We start from the raw sequence: 20,982 nt of genomic DNA, 5'->3' as shown, positions 1-20,982 counted from the left end.
CGTTTAGAATAAGACATAAAATATATTTTTATTCGCTATACGACCCTAAAGTGAAAACTCGTGAGACCGAAATAATATTGACAAATATCGATCTGGTGTCACTGCTACAGATGTCGTGTAACTGTAATAGTCTCGAGGCGTGCAGATGATGTAGCGTGATTTTGGCCAAAAAATTATTTGGAAATTTATGGTAATTTTTTTTAATGTGTTGAAGTGATTCAACTGATTGTACTGGTGATGGATAGAATGGTAAGTGGTAACTGGTTTAGCATGAGCAAATGACTTGAGTAAGATCTCAGCCTGCTACAGGATTCTACTTTCTGGTACGTGCAAATGTGCAATATGCTAAGGTATAACATTGTGGTAACCTCTATTACTAACCGCAAGATTCGGCCAATCGAAGTAGCATTTTTTTTTTTTTCGAAAATCGCAGTTCACGGCGCAGTCACTTTTATAGGCGAGATTCGTCAAAAGTAATGTGGTACGAAAAATCAATTTCCAATAATATTATTGTTGAATATTTCCCTTATAATGAATTGCGAAGAAAATCAAAAAAAACCTTTGGTCTCTCGCGGATGAATTTATAATTCCGTTATGTGTGGCCGGTGAAACGCCACGACGTCGTTCTTAGAATATACTATATGCAGGTATTAAAAACATAATTTAAATAATTAGATTTAAAAATAGTAATAACGTTATATAGGTACAAACATGTATAATAGAGGTATAGGTATATGAATTAAAAATGTTAAAATATTAGCATATTATATTATACAAATCAGGTAATTTATACGTCTCGCGTCGGACGACCGTATCATATATATAATAATGGAAAACGAATAGATCTGATAAAACTACGCGATATCTCCTGCACGATGAACTTTCACGCTCGCTGCAGGATAATAATATATAATATCGTCCGCGGTGGCAGTTTGTCGAGTAATAATTATTATATTTTCTGCATAATATTACTATTTCGCAATCAATTAAAAATAACCGCCCCGGCGGCCTGCGAGCTAAGACGGTTTTCTTCGCAATATTTGCATTACGCACAGTCTTGTGCGATTAGTATGGTGATTTTATTTCCAATAGAAACCTATATATAATATAATACCTCACTGTATAGGCAGGAAATGTAACTAGGTAGGTATATATATAAAGCAATAAATTACAAATAATAAGGTTATAGGTAGTTTTATTAGTGTTTTTAATTGCGGTAGCTGATATCGCATAACGATACGACCGAAAATGATACGTATTTTATACCACTAGAAACTTCGGTCGTGTCCCACCGCCAGATCGGTTAAAATCTCCAATAATTATTATTTTTTTTTCGTTTCAGAAGTCTGACACTATAATATAACCGTGGAAAAGAGTAGAGATTTTTGACCGGTCACGACGACAAACGTGCAAAATGTACAAACTACAAAACAACAATAACTATACAAAATCAGACTCTTCTGGATTCCCGGACACTCTAACATAATTGAAAATGAGCTCAATGATCTCGCAGCTAAAACCGCAATCAACTCCCCGCACTATCATCGTTAACACAAATCACTTCGTTCTGGGACATGCGAATGATAATAATATAAATAAATGCCAACCAATGATATGGCACCGGAAATAGACATCTTACCCGACTAAACTGAATCACATTTTAGAACATAACACTGAAAGTTAGACATTTCCCATCGAAATACGCAGACAATTTGGAGTTATCTTAACGAGACTCAGAATCGGACACACTGCCAAATCTGCCAAACTTTCTTTATGGCCAAGGAAAAACACCCGATATGCACAGCCCACCATGTCCAAGGCACCATCAATCTCATTTGTCACTGAACGCCGAATATAATAATATAACAACATCAGAACAAATACGAACCTGCCTGAATCATTAGTTGAAATATACTTCGCAATCATAATCATCCTCAATCAATATTGGACATCGTGAAGTGCGTTGCAGCCGGCAAAGTTCAAACCAACATTTTTTAAACCATTTAGAATAATAAGAAAAAAAGAAAAATATAATATGTAATTAATCAAATAATTTGTAAGCCGATGGTCTTTTAACAATAAAAAAAAAAAAAACAAAAACCTGCGAAGTAAGACGAGTACAGTACTGTTCCGAGGAAAATGTCGTTTTTCAAGCCGTTGTGAAGCCGTCGCCGCTTTTATCTGGTACATATTTTATGTATATATATATAGGTGAAAACAACATAATATAATACGTAATAAAAATAATACAACGACGCAAAATAAATAATATCTATTGAGTTTTTTTTTCTTTTTAGTGGAATAGTTTATCAAACTTTATCCATTCTGATATATACATAAAATAATGGAAAAACGTATATTCAAAATATAAAAATGCAAAACAAAAGTTTCATGCGTTTATATACGTTTTTTGACGCATGAACGAATTTTCGTGCTTGGGAAGCTATATGTTTTTTGTTGATAAATTCAGAAAAAATTACAATTTATGTATTTCAAACACGATACGAGCACTCGTATATAATAAAGTTACAACAACAACACCGGATTTCTGCAATCCAAAAAGCATAATATAGGTATATAATATGTAACGGACTTTTGTCCGTGACACACATATATATATATAAAAGTAACCATTTAGAGCTCAGTGTCGTTGCAGTTTTATCGTTGCCGAACAAACCCATCTTGACGTTCGATGCTCTGCGGTGCAGTCCGTCCGATATTATTGCCTTGAGACGACGGTCGACGATATTTTTTAAGAACGTCGTCGGCAAAACTCGTCGTCGAGACTAGTGCAGACTAACCGACCAGTGCAGCAGTGCTCACCAACAAAATAATAAAACGACCATCCGACGATGACGGTGATAATAATAATATGATATAATATAATAATTTAATACGTTCGGTATGCGTTTGCTTACACGTTTTCGCGCACAGCGTGGCGGCCACGACGGTCATACCTCTATATACCTACAATATAATATATAATAATCATAGTATTGCATTATTTCGCTCCTCGATCGGCGAGCACGACAGTCGGCCAAGCGTGTGCGTATTAAAATAATAATAATAATAATAACAACAACGGAGATAATATGTTATAATATTTGCATACGGTCGTGTGTGTACTTACATATCATTATTATTATTATTATTATATGGGTGTCGCCGGTTTAAACAGCGTCCGCGACACGTCTGCCAGGGCGAGGTGGGTCGACATGGTGCAGGGTACGAAGAAACGCGCGTGTCGTCGTACAAATCTTTCGACGTTATGTGCATAACCCCACCTAACCCATCCACCCCGTTTCGAGTGTAATATATGATGTGGCAACTGTATATATGCGTATAGTGTTACTATATACATATATATTGTGAGAACACGGCGGGTACAAGCCTCGCCGATAGGTACCTGTATGTACGCGTATATATATATATGTCTATAAGAGATACACGCCACACGCGAAGCGAACTCGCGTTTGTGTAGATTTTCGTGATTTTTGTAGATCAAAAATAAATTATAATCTCCACGCGTGCCATGCCCACTTCTTTGAAGCACACGACGTATACGCGGATATGTATAGACACCTAGATCGTGTTAAAGGTAAACGCAAATTTTCTCAAATAGTCTATCAACGTTTTTGGAAATATATTATTTTTTAACGTATCACGTCGTTTGAAGCCATTGTGAGTTAATTTATAATTCTCTATTTATAATCATTAAATTGTGTTTGCTTATTTTTTAACACCGTATTTAAAGCTATTAAGATGAGTAGTGGACCACTGATTTCCGAGCTCCACTCAGCTCATCGACACTTCAAATAAGTTACTCTGTATGTGAATTGCTTATATTATCCATAATATTAATAGTAACTATTCGGTCGAAATTCGATTTCTGTATATAGGTACAGAAGCCCTGCAAAATATTCTGCTGAGGAATACGGAGTGTAAAATGTATGCTGTCATTTAAAAAAAAGTACAAAGCTTAAAAATCGATGACAACAATAAAAAAAAAACATAATTTGTTTTTAAAAATTGTGTTTTGTAGTAATGAATGCAAAATATGTAAAACAAAAAATATATTTCTAACAACATTAATGTACGTCTTTTCCGAGAAAACAAGTGCTCACTTTTAAAAAAAATTAAACTATTGTGTAATGAATATGTATAGTAAATTATAATTTATAAGCCATTCGGTTCGGTGTCATAGTCTTTAGGTTTTTATATTTTTTTTTTCAAACATTATAGATTCTTGTTTCGCGTTCACTAGTAGAAACGATTGTACATAATAGGTTATAATAGGTACATATCAGTGATTTCAGAAGAATGCCTATAATATCCGTGGTGTGCAGGTAACGGACAAATCGTGTGCGTAGGACAGGTACATACAAATCCGAAAACCCGTACGCTGCCAGTGCCACCGGGATAACGTGCAATAAGTATACCTATAATATAATATTTTATTTCAGGCAATCGTTGTGTTAAATATAAACCTAATCGCATATACACTATTCACCTATGGAATAATAATAATAATAATAACGAAAAGCTAGCAGCACGTACACGGCACGCGTATTAAAATTATATTCAAACACGTCGTCGTGTCCGTGCACGTTATTTATGTTTATTTTTCTAGCGCACAATATGTGGTGTGTGCACGGCGAAACATTATCGACTCGAACCCGTCCCCAAGTTGGTACCTTATACCTGTAATATTATTATGGAAGAAAAAAAAAGTAATGAGCCGGACAGCTGATGACTTTACGTCTGACGCTGCGGACCGTGCAGGAGAGGAAGTACCCACATATTGGTCATCGGAGAACCGGAACGGTTAGGCGGACGTAACTGTATAGGCATGAGTTCGAGACGATATCATTACGTATGTATTATAGTTTTCTCGGATGAGAATCCGAAGGCAGGCACCAATACTGTCCACCCACCGGGTAGTTAAAAAGTTTAAGTTGAGTCAGAGGGCTGTTTTTTTAAAAGCACTATTATCCAGTCGATTCATTTTCCTCCTAGCTAATTGAGGACTTATATGAATAATATTGTATATAATGTAACTGACTGCAGTTGAAAAACTAGGATTTTTAATTTTTTTCAAATCATTTAAAACAAAACACAGAGTTTAAATTTAAAATGCTTTTGAATATTTTGGTTTCAATCGTCTAATGAGCATTGATACCTGTACAGTGCCCGTGGTAGACTGCAAATAATTTAGTGCCGCAATTTATTTATCTATATGTATTTACTATTAACTATTTTTTTAAATATTTAATTTGTGTTTATAACTATGTGCAAACTAATTTCAGTCAGAAAAACGAAACCCGGTCATAATAATAATAATACTTTATACTGCACCATATTATTTGACTTATTGGACATAAATATTAAATTGTATGCACAACGAGGAAAGAATCAGAAATTAAAAACCTAAGACTCGGTAGGTACCACATTATAAAGGATTTATTTTATTTGAAAGACGGATGTACAATTTAAAACTTCATGTCCCATCGACGGTACTGCTGCATTAGTAGTCTGACAATTTCAATTAAACCGACTTCTGCAGTATGAGAACTACACGGTTTAATGTGCGGAATGCGGATATTAATATTATCTAATCTACCATTAGGCATTAGTGCCTACCATAAACGGCTTAATCAAAAAAAAAAAAAAAGAAGATAATTCGTATTTTGTAAACATATTTTATAATTCGATATTTGAATACACAAACACCTAAATCCGCGGTCAACCGTGGTTTTGTAGCAGATACCTATAAACTAATTAGTTTATAGGTCTACGTCCTGTGTAGGCTTTAATCTTCAGTGCTTATTCCTAGAACCCGGCCTGTCTATAATATACGCTTAAAATGTAAACGACGCTAGTCGCGGTTTTTGGTTTTGAAATATTTCGATTCTATTTTTTTAGTTTTTTTAAGTTTTCCTCTGCCGACGTTTATATTTTAATGCATTAGCTCGTATTAATATAATGTATACGTTTATCGATGGCTCATATACTAATATATTATGTATAATATCGTGTTAAACGCATTCACTGCGTCCGAAATCAATTTGTAGATAACTAATTACGAGCGCGCAGTATCGACCGCTCGTATGGGTACTTAAGAGACGACGTTCCTGCCGCTTAATCTATAAACCTATTATAATATGGCATAAGTATATATTATGTTAGATATTCTGTAACAGGTAATAATGACTGTAAATAAATTTGGAGAGTATCGCAATGGCCGAGCAATTGAAAAAACACGAAAAAAACAAATATACATAATTTGTTCGCTATCTGTGTAGCACATAATATTATGTACTTCTGTAATGGTATAATATTTGTTTGAAGCGTTAAACAGTTTAACGAAGTATGCGATGAAAACGTCTTTATTTAATAGTAGGTACAACTGAGGTACACACATAACTTAATATAACTACATAAGTACATCGAATATATCAGTATTCAGTATATAATATGATGGTATTTACTATTTATGTAAATCAATCGTAAGCCCTGCTTTGTACCGATATAAGCTTTATCGTACATACTCGTGTATTTATTATTCACTCTCAAAACATAATATTATTATAACCGTAAACCTACTGCCGGAACAAAAAAAAAAAATGGGTAACAATTAATTCATCATTATTATAATATCAGAATTATAAAATTTACAAAATACCATGCATTCTATTAAACATATACTACCTATTATGCATTAATACTATTATATAATAATATACATTATGCACGGTCAAAAATGAAATGAAATTACGGTATGTTTCTCAATCATCCTCACCGTACCACAGATACATAATATTATATAGTATAGGAGAATAAAAACATTTTCGATGGAAAAATGTTAAAAGCACTACAAAGTTAATCAGTCATCAGGCAACTAAAATTATAGACACTAATAATTTATTATATCAAATAATTATTTAAAAATAAAAAAATATATCCCGAAGATGACCAGCAAAATAATTATACGAGTGACTAGATTAAACTGAACTTAGAAGTACCCATAGATAACCGACAATTGTAAAGCATAGAAATAAAAAATGTACTTAAAGTCTAGCGTATTGACTGCTAATTACTAGAATTAAAAGATGAATAATTTTCAAAATGTTAAATTCTATATGTATGCATCTTAAAACTAAATACCCATAGTTACACCTAGTCATTGTCTTAAAACACCTTCACTAAAGTTAATAAACAATTATTTAAGATTTATACATTATAAATATGCCATAATCATGTGAGGTACTCGTGAATTTTCTAACTGTTTACAAAATTAGGACAGCAAAATATCCACAATAGACGCTTCTTTAAATGAATTATCGAATGCGTAGTATTATAAGTACTTAGTAAAATAATACGTTTATACATTTTAGCACTGACTCGGTCAAAGTAGTCAAAGTATGATAATTGTATAGATGAAGGTTTTTCTTGTTGTTTTAAATAATACAATTATTGTGAGAACATATTTAATTATTTTAAACCAAAATGAAACTAATTCATTTTTTAACTATCTATGACAAAAAGCAAATTTACTTGATAAAATTGAATCTAAATTTTCAGAAATTATCTACTATTAAAAGTCATGCGAAAATTGGAAAATCTAAAAATAATGCTTAGTTTGTATGTGACAAAAAATGTGTATTGAAGTTGAAATCATTTTAAACTATCAAAACAAAGATAAAATTATATCGTTTTGAATTTTAAATTATCTAAAAATTAAAGCATTTTTTTTTTCATATAATAATATCGGTAATTACCGATCGTATGAAATTTCTGATACAGTCCTAGGTAGTTCGTCCGGATGATGTCCCCTGAAAACAAATCAACAGTTTTTCTACTAACAATGCATTCGTAGTATGTATCATTCCAAATTTTTGAGTGAATTTCCCGAAACATCGCCATTTGTAAATTAATATTAATTTATGGTTCGTCCGCTCCACGTTTGTGAAGATCCAAATTTTTAATATCACATACAACACTCTCATATTATATAGGTTTGGTTACTTGTATGCACTATGTACGTATAATGCTAGTCTCTATTTTACTGTTTTCATTTTTAAGTAATTAAATTATATTTTATCGCACTCAAAGTAAACTGCGCACAAGTTAAAGCAATATACAACATACTTTTTAACTGTTATAATATAATATCATAGCGCACGCACACAAATAAGGGCTGTATCGGAGTAGTGTTGCGATGTCAAGGACCGAAATGAAATATTTCATCATCCTATTGTATAAATGTTTTTTTTTTTTTTATACAACTCGACATAAGATGTTACATTGTGTGTTCGATATTATAAGTGACGAGACCAGTGATTAAGTCTCGAGAGTTTCACTTATCTTCGTTTTACCGACGCACTTATATTATAATATTTACTGAAAGCTCGGCGTCTATTTGTCGGGTAATACATAGGTATTAAGAGCCCATGCGAGACGCGTTCAGTATCACAATGTGACAATTTAAAATAATTACCTGAAAAGCTCAACGTACAGCCCGTCCGGGTTGCTTCCGCCGTTCGGTTCGATCATTTCCATCTGTGACGGACAACAGTCTTCCTGACCACCGACAGCGACCAGATATTCTTGGCTCTTACGACTAGACAGCCAATGGTGGTCGGCTACCTCTTCTTCTATCGACGCCTCTTCTACGCCTAACCTGAAAACCGTCGGTCGAGGGGTTTAAAATAACGATAATATTGTGTCTACACGGCAGTACGTGTGACAATGTCGTGTACAACACAACATATATATATATATATATATAGGTACCATTATATTAAGTGTATTATTTATTAATGAAACATATTAGAGCCGGTTCTCTCTCGCGTACCTATAACCGATAAACGACGACGAATAGTGGTTGTCCTCGGCCGCGGATTATGTCCGTACGTAAATATAATACGACGAGGGGGTTACAAAAATGTAAGCGCGTCGAGAGAGAAAAATAATATAACCGAAAAATTACAACGCAGACGGTTTTTTGAATGACTTTATGCAAATGTCTAACGAGCTCGGTCGCGATTTAAAAACGCTTTACTGTCTCGTAAAAATCTCGAGATTTTCTAGGCCTCACTGCGTATTATTACGTCCAATATTACAATATTTTAGTATATTATTTGCGTCGAGCGCGGCTATATTATAATATATAATATATGTGGAGTGAGTGTATAGGCCTGCAATTTCGACCGTCCAAAACGATCGTTTCACGTGGATTACACACACACACACACACACACACACACACACACACACACATACCCACTCGCATCAACATTTCGATTTCGAAGAAAAAGAAAATACTCGAACGAACCGAAACTAGTCTACCGGTATTATACAAGAGTACAAGTCGAGTACCTATCTATATGACGTCCCATACGGGTTATGCAAAGCAGCTTCGTTAAAAGCGGATAAATATATAAAACGGTAATAATATTATAATAATATTAACCGGTGATTTACGCGACATCGTTTTTCGGTCTACGCGGGCCCGGTTGCTGCGGCTGTAGCTGTATAGTCGTCGAGCACAGTATATATAGTATGGGCGAATATACGCTACCTGGCTATAATAATATAAAGACTATATGGCAAAAATAAACGATAATTTAAATAAATGGCTGTACATAAGTACATTATGTAGTATTAGTATGATGGTAATGTGCAGAGATACTTAACGACGACTGCTTTTTTTTTTTATTACAAAATAAAAATTGTTTACCAGTCTTGAGAGTTTTTGTTCAGACTTTTGTTGTTGCTCTGACGATGCGTTTCGTTCGACCAATCCGTGGGTAATATAGGTTCTGAAGCCGAATTTGCAAGCAAAACGCCAATTAATGTGATAAGCACCTGAAATAAAATAAAATATAATCATTAATATTAGGCCCGGCAACAGTTGATATTTAAAATATTTGAATTTGTAAATTTGTGGTATCAACTCTGCGACCGTATATTATTATAGGTATTGCACGTTCCTCGTGGATTATGTAATAGAGGTTTAACCTTTTTTTTTTAAATATTATAAATATGTTTTTGTACAATAATTATTTGTATTTCATATTATATAGTTGTTATTATTTTGTGTTTGTTCAGTCAAGTTGTTTTCTTACAAGTTTTCATTAGAAATTAAATACATAAATAATAATAATAATAAAATATGACGGTAAAACGCGTATAAAAAATAATATTTTATGTGAACTTAAACAGATCCTATAAAATTGTATAACGAATGAGTTATAGTTCAAACAGTTTTCACATGCCATAGGTATATAATTGTAAAACTAATATTGTATAAAAATAAATTTCAATATAGGTACTATGCGTCTTCTAGAAAATCATTTTTCCTAACCTTTATCAACACAGCTTACAGTGTATTTTTAGTTTTTTATTTTACCTTGGATATATTATTATACTGCAGATGTAATCCAGAAAAACAGTTCATTATAATAATGTGAAATCCTTAACATTATTATTATCCACATGCCAAGAGGCTTAAAAAATAAACCTATAAAAAAAAATAGAGCTATCTACCGCTATCCGAGTACCAGTGTAAACTCAAATAGGTACTATCGGAATAATGAAGTTGTATAGGATTATAATATATATTTTATGACACTAGCCAATAAAATTCCATATTTATGACTTTTTAACTACATCCTTAATTTCCTATCACACCTTTATTTCATAAATGTAAACGATAATATTAAAACTTTATTAAACATTCAATAAATCAAATGTACTATCGCGAAAACAAAACGAGTTCTTCTTTTATTTACTTTTGTGAGGCATGGCCACCACGGGGTGAGTTCCTAGAATATATTATACGCTAAAATAAAAACCTTCAACTCTCGAACCAACCATCTACCATATTAATGGTTATGACCTATGTAAAGCAGGTAGCTTACTATTAGGTTCGTCTGTAATATCACAAATTGATTTATTTACAAAATAAAAGACGATAATTTTTTCCATCGACATTTAGACATTTCCAACAATTGGAGTTTTTCCAATACACCTACATGGACTCAGCTGATGATATACTGCAGCTGATGGCTTTGCATATTTTATTTTATTTATTAGAAATGTATAATAAATAATCAATTTTTATAATATTTCAATATTGGTTACCCCAGCCCATAGGCGCCACTATATGAGAGGCTTGGATGCGTGCCCCCCCCCACAAGTATTTTCATAGCCCTACCAGTTGAAAATAATAAATATCATCAATATAAGAATTTCGTATTTGGTATATTTAGCTGCCCAAAAATTTTAAGTGCACTAAAGCCGAGATCGATATGGAAAAACTAAATATATATATATATATAAATAGGTTAATGAGTAATTAGTGATCTATTTCTCTTGAAACTAGCAGATAATATCATGTTACACGAAGATTTTTGTTTTTCTCCCGATATAGTTTATAAATTATAAATATTAGGCAATCTTAAATTTTTAATCGAAACTTAAATAAATAAAAAAATTATCTTTACAAATACAAATATATTTTATTAATCGTATTTTTAGAGTTTTTTAATACACACTCATAAAAGATAATATTTTCAGATTCTTGAGTTTTTGTATACTACTTAGTACTTAATGAATGCCTTGTGAAGAAGTCAACTTCTGTTTTTCAAATGAAAACAATCCATTTTTACTGACCACTATTTCGTGGATACATTTTTTTTAAATTATGATGTATATGATTCGACTAATTCCAAATTCTAACGAGTAGTTTTTCGGTTATTATAATGTGTTCGTATTAAAGATTATAATAGTCTTTAATATGGTTTTACAAAAGTATAAATTAGATGGAATATTGAATATAGTATTTCTGATATTCGAAAAGTTTCCATAAATTATAAATATTGATCGATCAATATAAATTACTTAAGTTGTAAATCACTATATAGTCCCAATATTTTTCAAATCTATTATCCTGAATACACGAAGTTGGACAACTTACAAATACTCGTTCAAATTTTTATTTTGATAGCTATGTCAAAATTTTCAGAAAAATTATCTTCTATAAATAATTTACTGTAATAATGGGGTGGTCATTTTAAAAACAGAAATTTAAGGCACACTTTCTGTAGTACAAAAATTTCAAAAATTTGTCAATATAGTCTGTAAGTTATGGTTGTCTGTCGCCTAATTTTACTTTACTTAAACCGAGACAAACATGGTCAGCACTATACGACATACGTTTGTAAGGAAAAAACTAAATCAACGATGCAGATCTAAATGAGTAATCGACAAAATTATCGATTAGTGATAATTGATCTCAAAATGTGTAGAGGCGAGCAGGAAAACAACCAATATACTATTCAATTAAAATATTGCCGTTACCTAGCCTGGAAAATATTTTTAAAAATAGATTTCAGTCGATAAAATAATCAACTATACCATTTTATTATTAATCAAAACATTATTTTTTTACAACTAGAAATGTTAAATAAAAAACAAAATGACAATATGTTAACATATTATACACTATTGTAGTTTGATTCCGGGACGATTGGCCCTTTTCAAAGTTCCTTATCGGGACGTAACACTCATGGTTACTTTAGTTCAAGTAGGTAAATGTTATACTTAAAAATTCCAAAAATCTGATTTCTGCATTATTGAAGAAAATACGGGGGGGGGCGCATGCTCGGTAAATCACCCTGTATAATATTCAGCTGCTGTTGTGAAGGTAATCAATAGGTACCCATACATACGTATAAGGTGTTAACCTGCAGTGCATCTGAATCTGCACGATTTTTGTCAAAAAGTCGCCGACTCGCCTTGTTGTTTTCCCGACAATCGAACGATTATTCAATCATCGGGTATACAATACTGTATATTATATATTTTGTAAAGCGACGATGTCCGCATAACTTCAGCGGAAAAAAAAACCACACGATCTGGGTAATATGTTTTTATTTGTACAACTGTCGCGTATCGTGGTAGTCGTTTTATAAAAAAAGAAATCGTCACAATAACCGATGGCGATATTCACGTGCCCAATAGGCGTCGGTAGGCATATTATAATGCGTAATCTCCCATAATCCCTATTTCACAATATAACACCCTGCCGTTGATATAGCTGTCGTCGTTGTAGCAATAACTAACGCGTGTTAGACATATAACTACGTCATTAACAGCGAGCGGGTGCGCGTGTCGTGCGATGTGCAGTTTTACGTTTCGTACCACATTGCACGAATAATAATAATATGTATAATGTCAGCAATTATTTAATATTAAGTCGCGCGGATGATAAATCACCTAGGTGTATCTAAATATAGAAGTATATTATGTTCGAATCGAGTCGCGCGATGTGCACCTATACCTACGTAATAAATTTGATTACGAAAACTGAAAAAAAAAAAAAAAAAAAAAAAAGAAGAAAAAAATCCGGCACCGAAGACGAAATGAAAGGGCACGGGAAATGGGTAGAAATTTTCGCGCTTATTCTGATTTACGAGTGGATTTAAAATTATAATCTCTCGCGCGTATGATGTATACCTACCGCTTGTACCAGATACCTATATATAGGTAACCATCATAATCTCTCGCCACGTGGATATTCGAGAGCGCGTCTGGCAGCTCGGCGCGCGAACATAATATAATATATAGTAATAATATCTCCTCCAAGTTGTAACAGGCCAACCAAGGTTTTCTTACGCACTCGTATATTATGTGAGTGTGTGTGTGTGTGTGTGTGTGTGTGTGTGTGTGTGTGTGTTTGTATATGATATTATGTGTATTTAAATTCGAAGGTATACGACTTGCACTTGGTAAACGTTCGGTTCGTAATAAACCTGGATTTAAAACGCACGAATAAAACATAGGTGGCATATTATATACAGGACGATTCATCAACCATGGTCACCCCCTTTTTTTTTCTTCGATACTGTGCAGTTATTAAAATTATGGTTTTGGCCTAAACTTAAAGACCATATATTTTCAAGCTCTTGATATTTGATGTGCAACTCAAGGGGAAAGAACTTTCAGCTGTGTAGGGAGAATATAATACGTCCAAGATAATGGGTTTAGAAGATATGGGGCTATGCTGATTTCAAAATCTTAGTAATTAACATTATTAATCAATAAATATTTAAAATTTGTAAAAACGGTCTGAGTGCAATAAATACAGGATCCGATATTAAGTACATCTGTTGTGTACTTCCGTAAAACAATTTCTAGGGAATCTTTTATCCTTGGTATAAACATGAGAATAAGTGAAAAACTACTTGTTCAAATTTTGATTTCGTTAAGAGCATCAATATTTTCAAAAATATTATCTACTAAATAATTTACAGTAAAAAAGGAGGTTCTCAATTGAAAAAATAGAAGTCTGTATCCTTACTGGACATTTTTTATGGATACCTAAATAGAACAAAATATTTCAAAAATGTTTAAATTTAATGGTCTTTAAGCGTATTTAAAAATTCCAAAAATCAAAATGAATTTCTCATCGATGTAAAAAGGGAGTCTGCATCACTCTGTATATACTGTGTGAAAGACCGTCTGAACTCTGAAGTAGGTAAATATTATATTTATATACTATTAAGTATATAATATATATTATAATAGGTATAGATATATACCTAATACGATTTAACGACTATATTATATTATATTCGTTTTTGTACCCACTATATATATCATATATTTATACATAGACACTTGTATGTAACGTAATATTAGATGCGTCCGATAATTTTATTATTATAAATCTTTGTTTAAAAAAAAAAAAAATGTTATTACGATTATTCTTAAATTTACGTTTACAAAAATAATCGAGTGTATTCGTATTTTTTTCCGAATTTCGAAACCTGTTACATACATATACGACCATTCTATAATATTATATTCAAATAAATTTTGTACTCATAAATGTAGAAATTCAATATAATATTTATACCTTGAAGTAATAATATTATATTATGTTTTACATATTATTATTTTAAACACATACCGTTAAAAGACTTATATGCACCACACTCATTGATTATATTATGTATAGTAATATTACAGTCGAAATAATAAACTACTTCATCTTTGCTTCAAAATATATATTATAATCTGATATGGGATCTTTGAAATGTATCTCATGTCTTACAAACGTTTTCTACCAGTATATAAAGTTTCACGAGATCACATTAAAAAAGAAAACCCGTCGCGTAGGTATAATAATAGTCAATTTTCTTTTTCGCTTGAACTGAATGAAATTTTTTATAAAACCGGGTAAACTGTGTGTAGTCGAATTTAAGGTTAGGCACGATGAAGTCCTAGAACGCAACAAAACTAACGCACATGGATTTAAACTCAATATTTCTTCGACAATTATTCAAGCCCTATAAGATAATTAAATTATACAATATGTTATTTTTAAGTTATGACATTATTATAATATAATAGGTCTTATATCGACAACATTTAATTTAAATAGTGACTTCATGTAACTAGAAGTCATGGATAATAATAATAATACATCGTATGGTTTGTGTAATAAAATCAGATACAGAATTCGTATAATTTAACAACTTGTCAACTTCACTGTCAACAATGTTACTAAGAGTTAAATCAACACTTATCGTATATTTTCTATGCTTGTACATAATATTTTTCGAGGTTACAATATTAACACACAGCAGTTATACTGTATAATATGTAATATGTATATATGATTGGATTTGTTCGTTTATAGAGAACTTTATAAAAAAAACAAATGTATAAGTGCGTATTTCGTATATTAATCATTCAATGCAATCACGAAATCCTGTTGAAATGACATCGACCTATTATAATCATACATAGTATTTATAGAATGGCTGACTCATTCTAGGCACTCGCAAATAAATATGTAAAATCGAAAATTGTTATAAAATGCAAAACTGTCGATTCAACATGTGGTACAACGAAATTCGAACAGTAGTATAACTATACAATATAATGATTGATTGTTTATAAGTATATTTATCGATTGTAACATTATTTCATTGCATTGAAAAGTATAATGGTTTGTCTATACTTCAAGTATTAACTTTGGATTTCTATAAGTGAACAATTTAAATAAATATACCATTAATTGAAAACGGAAGTACAATTTTGTACCCATCAATAAAAGAAATATTATATATATCTCGTCAAAATTGAATAGTTTAAGTTTTGCCGATATAGTCTTGTGACGAAAATGATTTATGACGTATACACTGGAATAAGCGGTATTATATTTTTATGTCTATGATGATAAAAAAACTTTATAAAAAACTTTTTACTTTGAATTTTTCAATCTCGATAGACTTGTCTATTGTCCGGTGTATGTGTATGCGTACATCCTAGGCTGCAGCTCCTAGACTGGACGACTCGACACGATATTGTTTGAAGAATATATATATTATACACAGAAGAAATCGAGTATTACAGAACAATAAAAGTTGTGCCGCCTTCGAAATGTATATCGTTTTGAAAGTAAAAACAACGTTTGAAATGTATACTGTTATGTACGATTTTTTAGGTTTTTTACATTGTCCCCGAATCATTGAGTTGACAGAAACTATGTGTGCGCGGTGCAGTCAAATAAAAACCAGCCAAGACCAATTAATAATGATGGAAAAAAATTAATCCTGAAGGTACCAATACGCGCATGCGCACACCGTATCTATATAATATGGTACAACCGTGTACAAAATTACGAATTATCGCAATACTTTACATCATTGAAATTCTTTGTACGATACAGACAATAATGATTTAAATACTTTAATACCTACACGCATACACACACATAGTACCTGTAGACATATTATGTAGGTTAGATTAGGCGTGTTGTATCATTTATCCGAAAGCGTTATCAATATTAGTAATAATATTTTACGACAGTAAATCATAGAAAATAAATAAATAATAATAATATTGTATTATTATGATATTCATTTTGCTCTGGTTTCGTGCGCACGCAGTCTGAAGCGTGTTATTAATTTATAAACAATAATTTAGATTTTTATTGCCTTTATAGGTATAGATTTTTATTGCCACTATTATACTTGAAAGAAACTACTTGTTTTGTACTTTACGATTATAAGAATAGGTCAATTATTTCTCGTTGTACCTACTCGTATACCTATTTGTTCAAACAATAATTATAAATCATTCGAATATAAAAATAAACATAATACGAGTGAGTAAATGACTTTTCTTTTCGTACGTGCATATAATCCGTGTTTTCAGGTTAATAGGCCTATTAGTATTACTAATGAAGCACAAATGCGTATCTTATTTAAATTTAGATAAACTTGTTGATAAACTAAAAATGCATGATTAATGGTATTAAAAATATATTTCTCACTGATATTTCCTTTAATTTTTATTCTTTTCGGTGGCAGGCACAATAATATTACAATTATATTTAAGGTTTTAAAAAAATATTGAATTACAAATTATGGGTAATACGCGCGTCCCGTAATAGTGTAATATAATATTTAATAAATAGTCGATGACGTGTTTATTTTTAGAACTTCTTTATTCAGTATACTATATATATAATCAACTTTATATATATATATATATATACGTACATAGTATTTACCATATACACGATATCAATCCATAAATTATGCTTTTACGCGTGATCGGCTTGAACACGATTTTAAATTATTCGCGTGTTTTTTTGAATATAATATTATACTTATTAAAAAGGAGCAAAAAAAATATCATGGATTGAATTGTTTCCAAAACGACCAGCAAACGAGTTTATCCGCCACTATATATTATAATAGAAAAATAACACTAAAAATAACACTGGCGAAAATAAAAATATACAGAGTGATTTTACCAAACATGCTCTGCACCTTCATTTTTTATTCTATACAAAATTCTTTTTAATTTTAATTTTTGGAATTTTAGGATGTTTAACTAAAATTGTTGTACTTATACGGATCATATTTCCAAATACTTGGATTTGTATTTACCTAATTTAAGGAGCATTTTATGGTGACACAAATATTTTATCTAAAATATGAGAATACCTCCATTTTTAATTCGAAATCTCTATATAATGTATTAGGAAAAAATTTTTTTGTAAAAACAATAATTAATATTGCATATAAATCGAAATTTTAAACGATTATATATAATAGTTTCTATAGTCGTGTTATTCAATTTCAACTACCTATTAAAGATATATATATTAATCTACATCATAATACGAAGTTTAGAAGATATGGGCCATTAGGAAGATTTGAATATTGCAATAGTTAATAATTAACTAACAATTTTTAATTCGTAAATATAGTCTGAATATAATTAGTACAACTATATATTATGATATTTTATGGCTTACACAGAAATGTTCAATGGGGCCTATTTGAGGGGTAATGGTTAAAAAATAAATTAACATACGTATAAATACCTAGTAGTGAAAAAAAGTCAAGGGTGGTAGAACATCCCTCGTGTGTACGCCGCTGAGACTAATCATTATATCTAATTTATATTTTATGTAAAACCATTAATTAAGGACTACATTTGTACTGCGTATATATTATCAGGTTTATAATACTACAGAATCTACTAGTTCGTTTTTCAATTTGAACGAGTAAACATTTAAAAAAAAATCAACTGGTTTTAATGATTTACAGTAAAAAAAGGGTGGTTTTTCTTCTTCTTAGAAAAAAAGAAATTTAAACTGCCACAGGATGCTTCTCAAATAGTTTAAATAATTCTAGGAATTCGAAAATATTGCATGAAAAATCGAATTTAGAATAAATTCTAAATATCCTAGAGCAAAACGGGGGCTATATTAATTAATATCGCCATCACTGGTGTATCGCCATTAATCCTGCATTATATATATTATGGGTACTGTGCGGTTCTGCTAGAAATAATAAAATAGCTATAATATTCGATAATATACTCTGCAGTGCACTCATTATAGCGGGGACTATTATTAATATTACGAGGAGGTAACCGGTATACGAACGAACCCACGGGCCGATTGAAACGTATTTGGGTTTTGAATTTTGGCGGGTCGTACACCACCGCGATTCGTACGTTATATTATACACACATATAGGTAGTATATGTATAGAAACAACAATAATGGTATGTATTATATATAGTTACCAACGAGCGCTATTATATTCGTACGAATCGACGTTCAGGGGAGGGGAGGTGGGCAGCTGATACAGATCTGTTCTTTGTACTAAATAAAACAAACGCGTGTTTTGAGGAGGACGCGATGCGTATCACACACCCGGGAAAATTAGTGGGCGCGACAAGACTTATAATAATATTATTATCATCATCATTACGACGACACCGGCAAACCCTCGGCGGATTCTCTTGTAGTATGGTCGTATGGACTCGTGAGCATAATATTATATCTATATGATATATCCCAACCGACCTCGTGCTCGCAAAGTGCCGATAGTTTCGTCGTTCAAGTCGTATAATGTGCCGTACAACGAAGGCGGAGGTGGTGGCGAGGAAGTTTGTGTCGCGGTTCATACCGTTTATACCATAGATATCTAGAAAATGTTTTGATGTATTATATTATGCGAGTCGTTTTCCCGATGAGTCTGAAACGTGTTCTCGGTGCGTCACCGCAGGCGAGAGGGTCGTCCACGCGGTGGTCGATATTACCCGTCGTCGTATATAATATTATTATAATATATGTTTATAATGTATAGTCAGGTAGTGGCGAAAAGGAATTGTGACACAAACGAAAATAATAAAACAAAAAAAAAAAATGTATACGAATTCTTTTTTCGTTGTCTTCTCAGCCACCTGTTAGTAGAAGAATCCGCGCGGCTCTTGGATGTCGTCCAAAAACTGCAGCCAAACATTTACAACACGTGATCGTGTGTGTGTGTGTGTGTTTCTCTCTCTCTCTCTCTCTCGCTCTCACAATCTCCATATCTTATCTATATAGGTATATAACGTAGGCATACGACATATTATTTTTATTGTGCGCATACTCGCATATTATAATATACGCGTTGTATAGTAAATATGCCTTGTATCACCCGACAGCAGCTTCTGACCAGCGCGATGAAAAAATCGTATAATGACTGTAATGTATTAAAACGCTGCGTCACACTCACACGCGTGCCACTATTATAATATACAGGATGGTTCAGGCACGCTTACCCCGTGTACAACTTTAGTGCCTGGTCAAATTAATCAAATTCTGGTGCTCGGAATTGTGTAAGTAGGCAGGTATGCCTACTAAAGGCGTATGATATATTTTCAAAATATTTGTATGCCTTTTAAGAAACTATATTACGTCCTGTGTCGGTGCTAACACTTATTTTTTATCGTAAGTGCTCAATTGTTATGAGAATGTTTCATTTAGAAAATTGAAATGTGATCAAAAATTTGATTCAAACGAGCCTAAATATTTTATGTAAAACATACAATTTATTAACTCAGAAACTACTCGGTAAGAATTTTGATTTAGTTGCAGTGCGTATAATAATTTTCAAAAAACTATTCTGACTTACAATTTAATATTTTTTGTGTCGCCACAAAATATTTAACTGTTAATATTAAATGGTATAAAATAATCTCTAGTAAAAGTTTCATTAAAGAGTTTGAAAAACTGTATTTAAAAGGATAAAAGAATTTGAAAAATGATATGGTTATAATAGGGGACTACAGTTTTTAAGTTAATAAAATATGTAAGTGGATAGTAATGATTAAGCCCTTAAAAATGGATTTACAAAAAGATGTAATATTGGATTTAGTATTCATTATAATATACTTATATAGTTTAATATGAACAGATTAATATTAATTACATACTAAAATGTCCACATCATCATAACTCCGTTATCTTCCAAATCCATTATCGTAGACCAAATGCACATTGTTAAATATCACAAAAACCATGGTGCACTCGTTCAAATTTCGATTTAGATGTATTAATATTATATATACATTCAATAAATGTTTGAAATGTCAGCTGACGAAAAATGTATTTAA

The 20,982-nt window shown here is 31.7% G+C and overlaps 1 protein-coding gene across 1 annotated transcript in view; it reads right to left on the bottom strand.

Annotated features, from left to right (window-relative positions):
• Window positions 1–20,982, bottom strand: part of LOC111037649 — a 76,510-nt gene that overhangs the window by 9,815 nt on the left and 45,713 nt on the right. Inside the window, exons 3-4 of the mRNA XM_022320332.1 lie at window positions 9,740–9,867; window positions 8,498–8,680 (exon numbers count right to left, since the gene is read on the bottom strand). Coding sequence (XP_022176024.1) covers window positions 8,498–8,680; window positions 9,740–9,867 — 311 coding nt within the window. The remainder of the gene's footprint in view (window positions 1–8,497; window positions 8,681–9,739; window positions 9,868–20,982) is intronic.

The sequence above is a fragment of the Myzus persicae genome, unplaced genomic scaffold (assembly GCF_001856785.1).
Source record: "Myzus persicae strain clone G006 unplaced genomic scaffold, MPER_G0061.0, whole genome shotgun sequence".
Lineage (NCBI taxonomy): Eukaryota > Metazoa > Arthropoda > Insecta > Hemiptera > Aphididae > Myzus > Myzus persicae.
The sequence above is the reverse complement of the archived record's forward strand: the minus strand, read 5'-3'. Positions and strand labels throughout refer to the sequence as shown.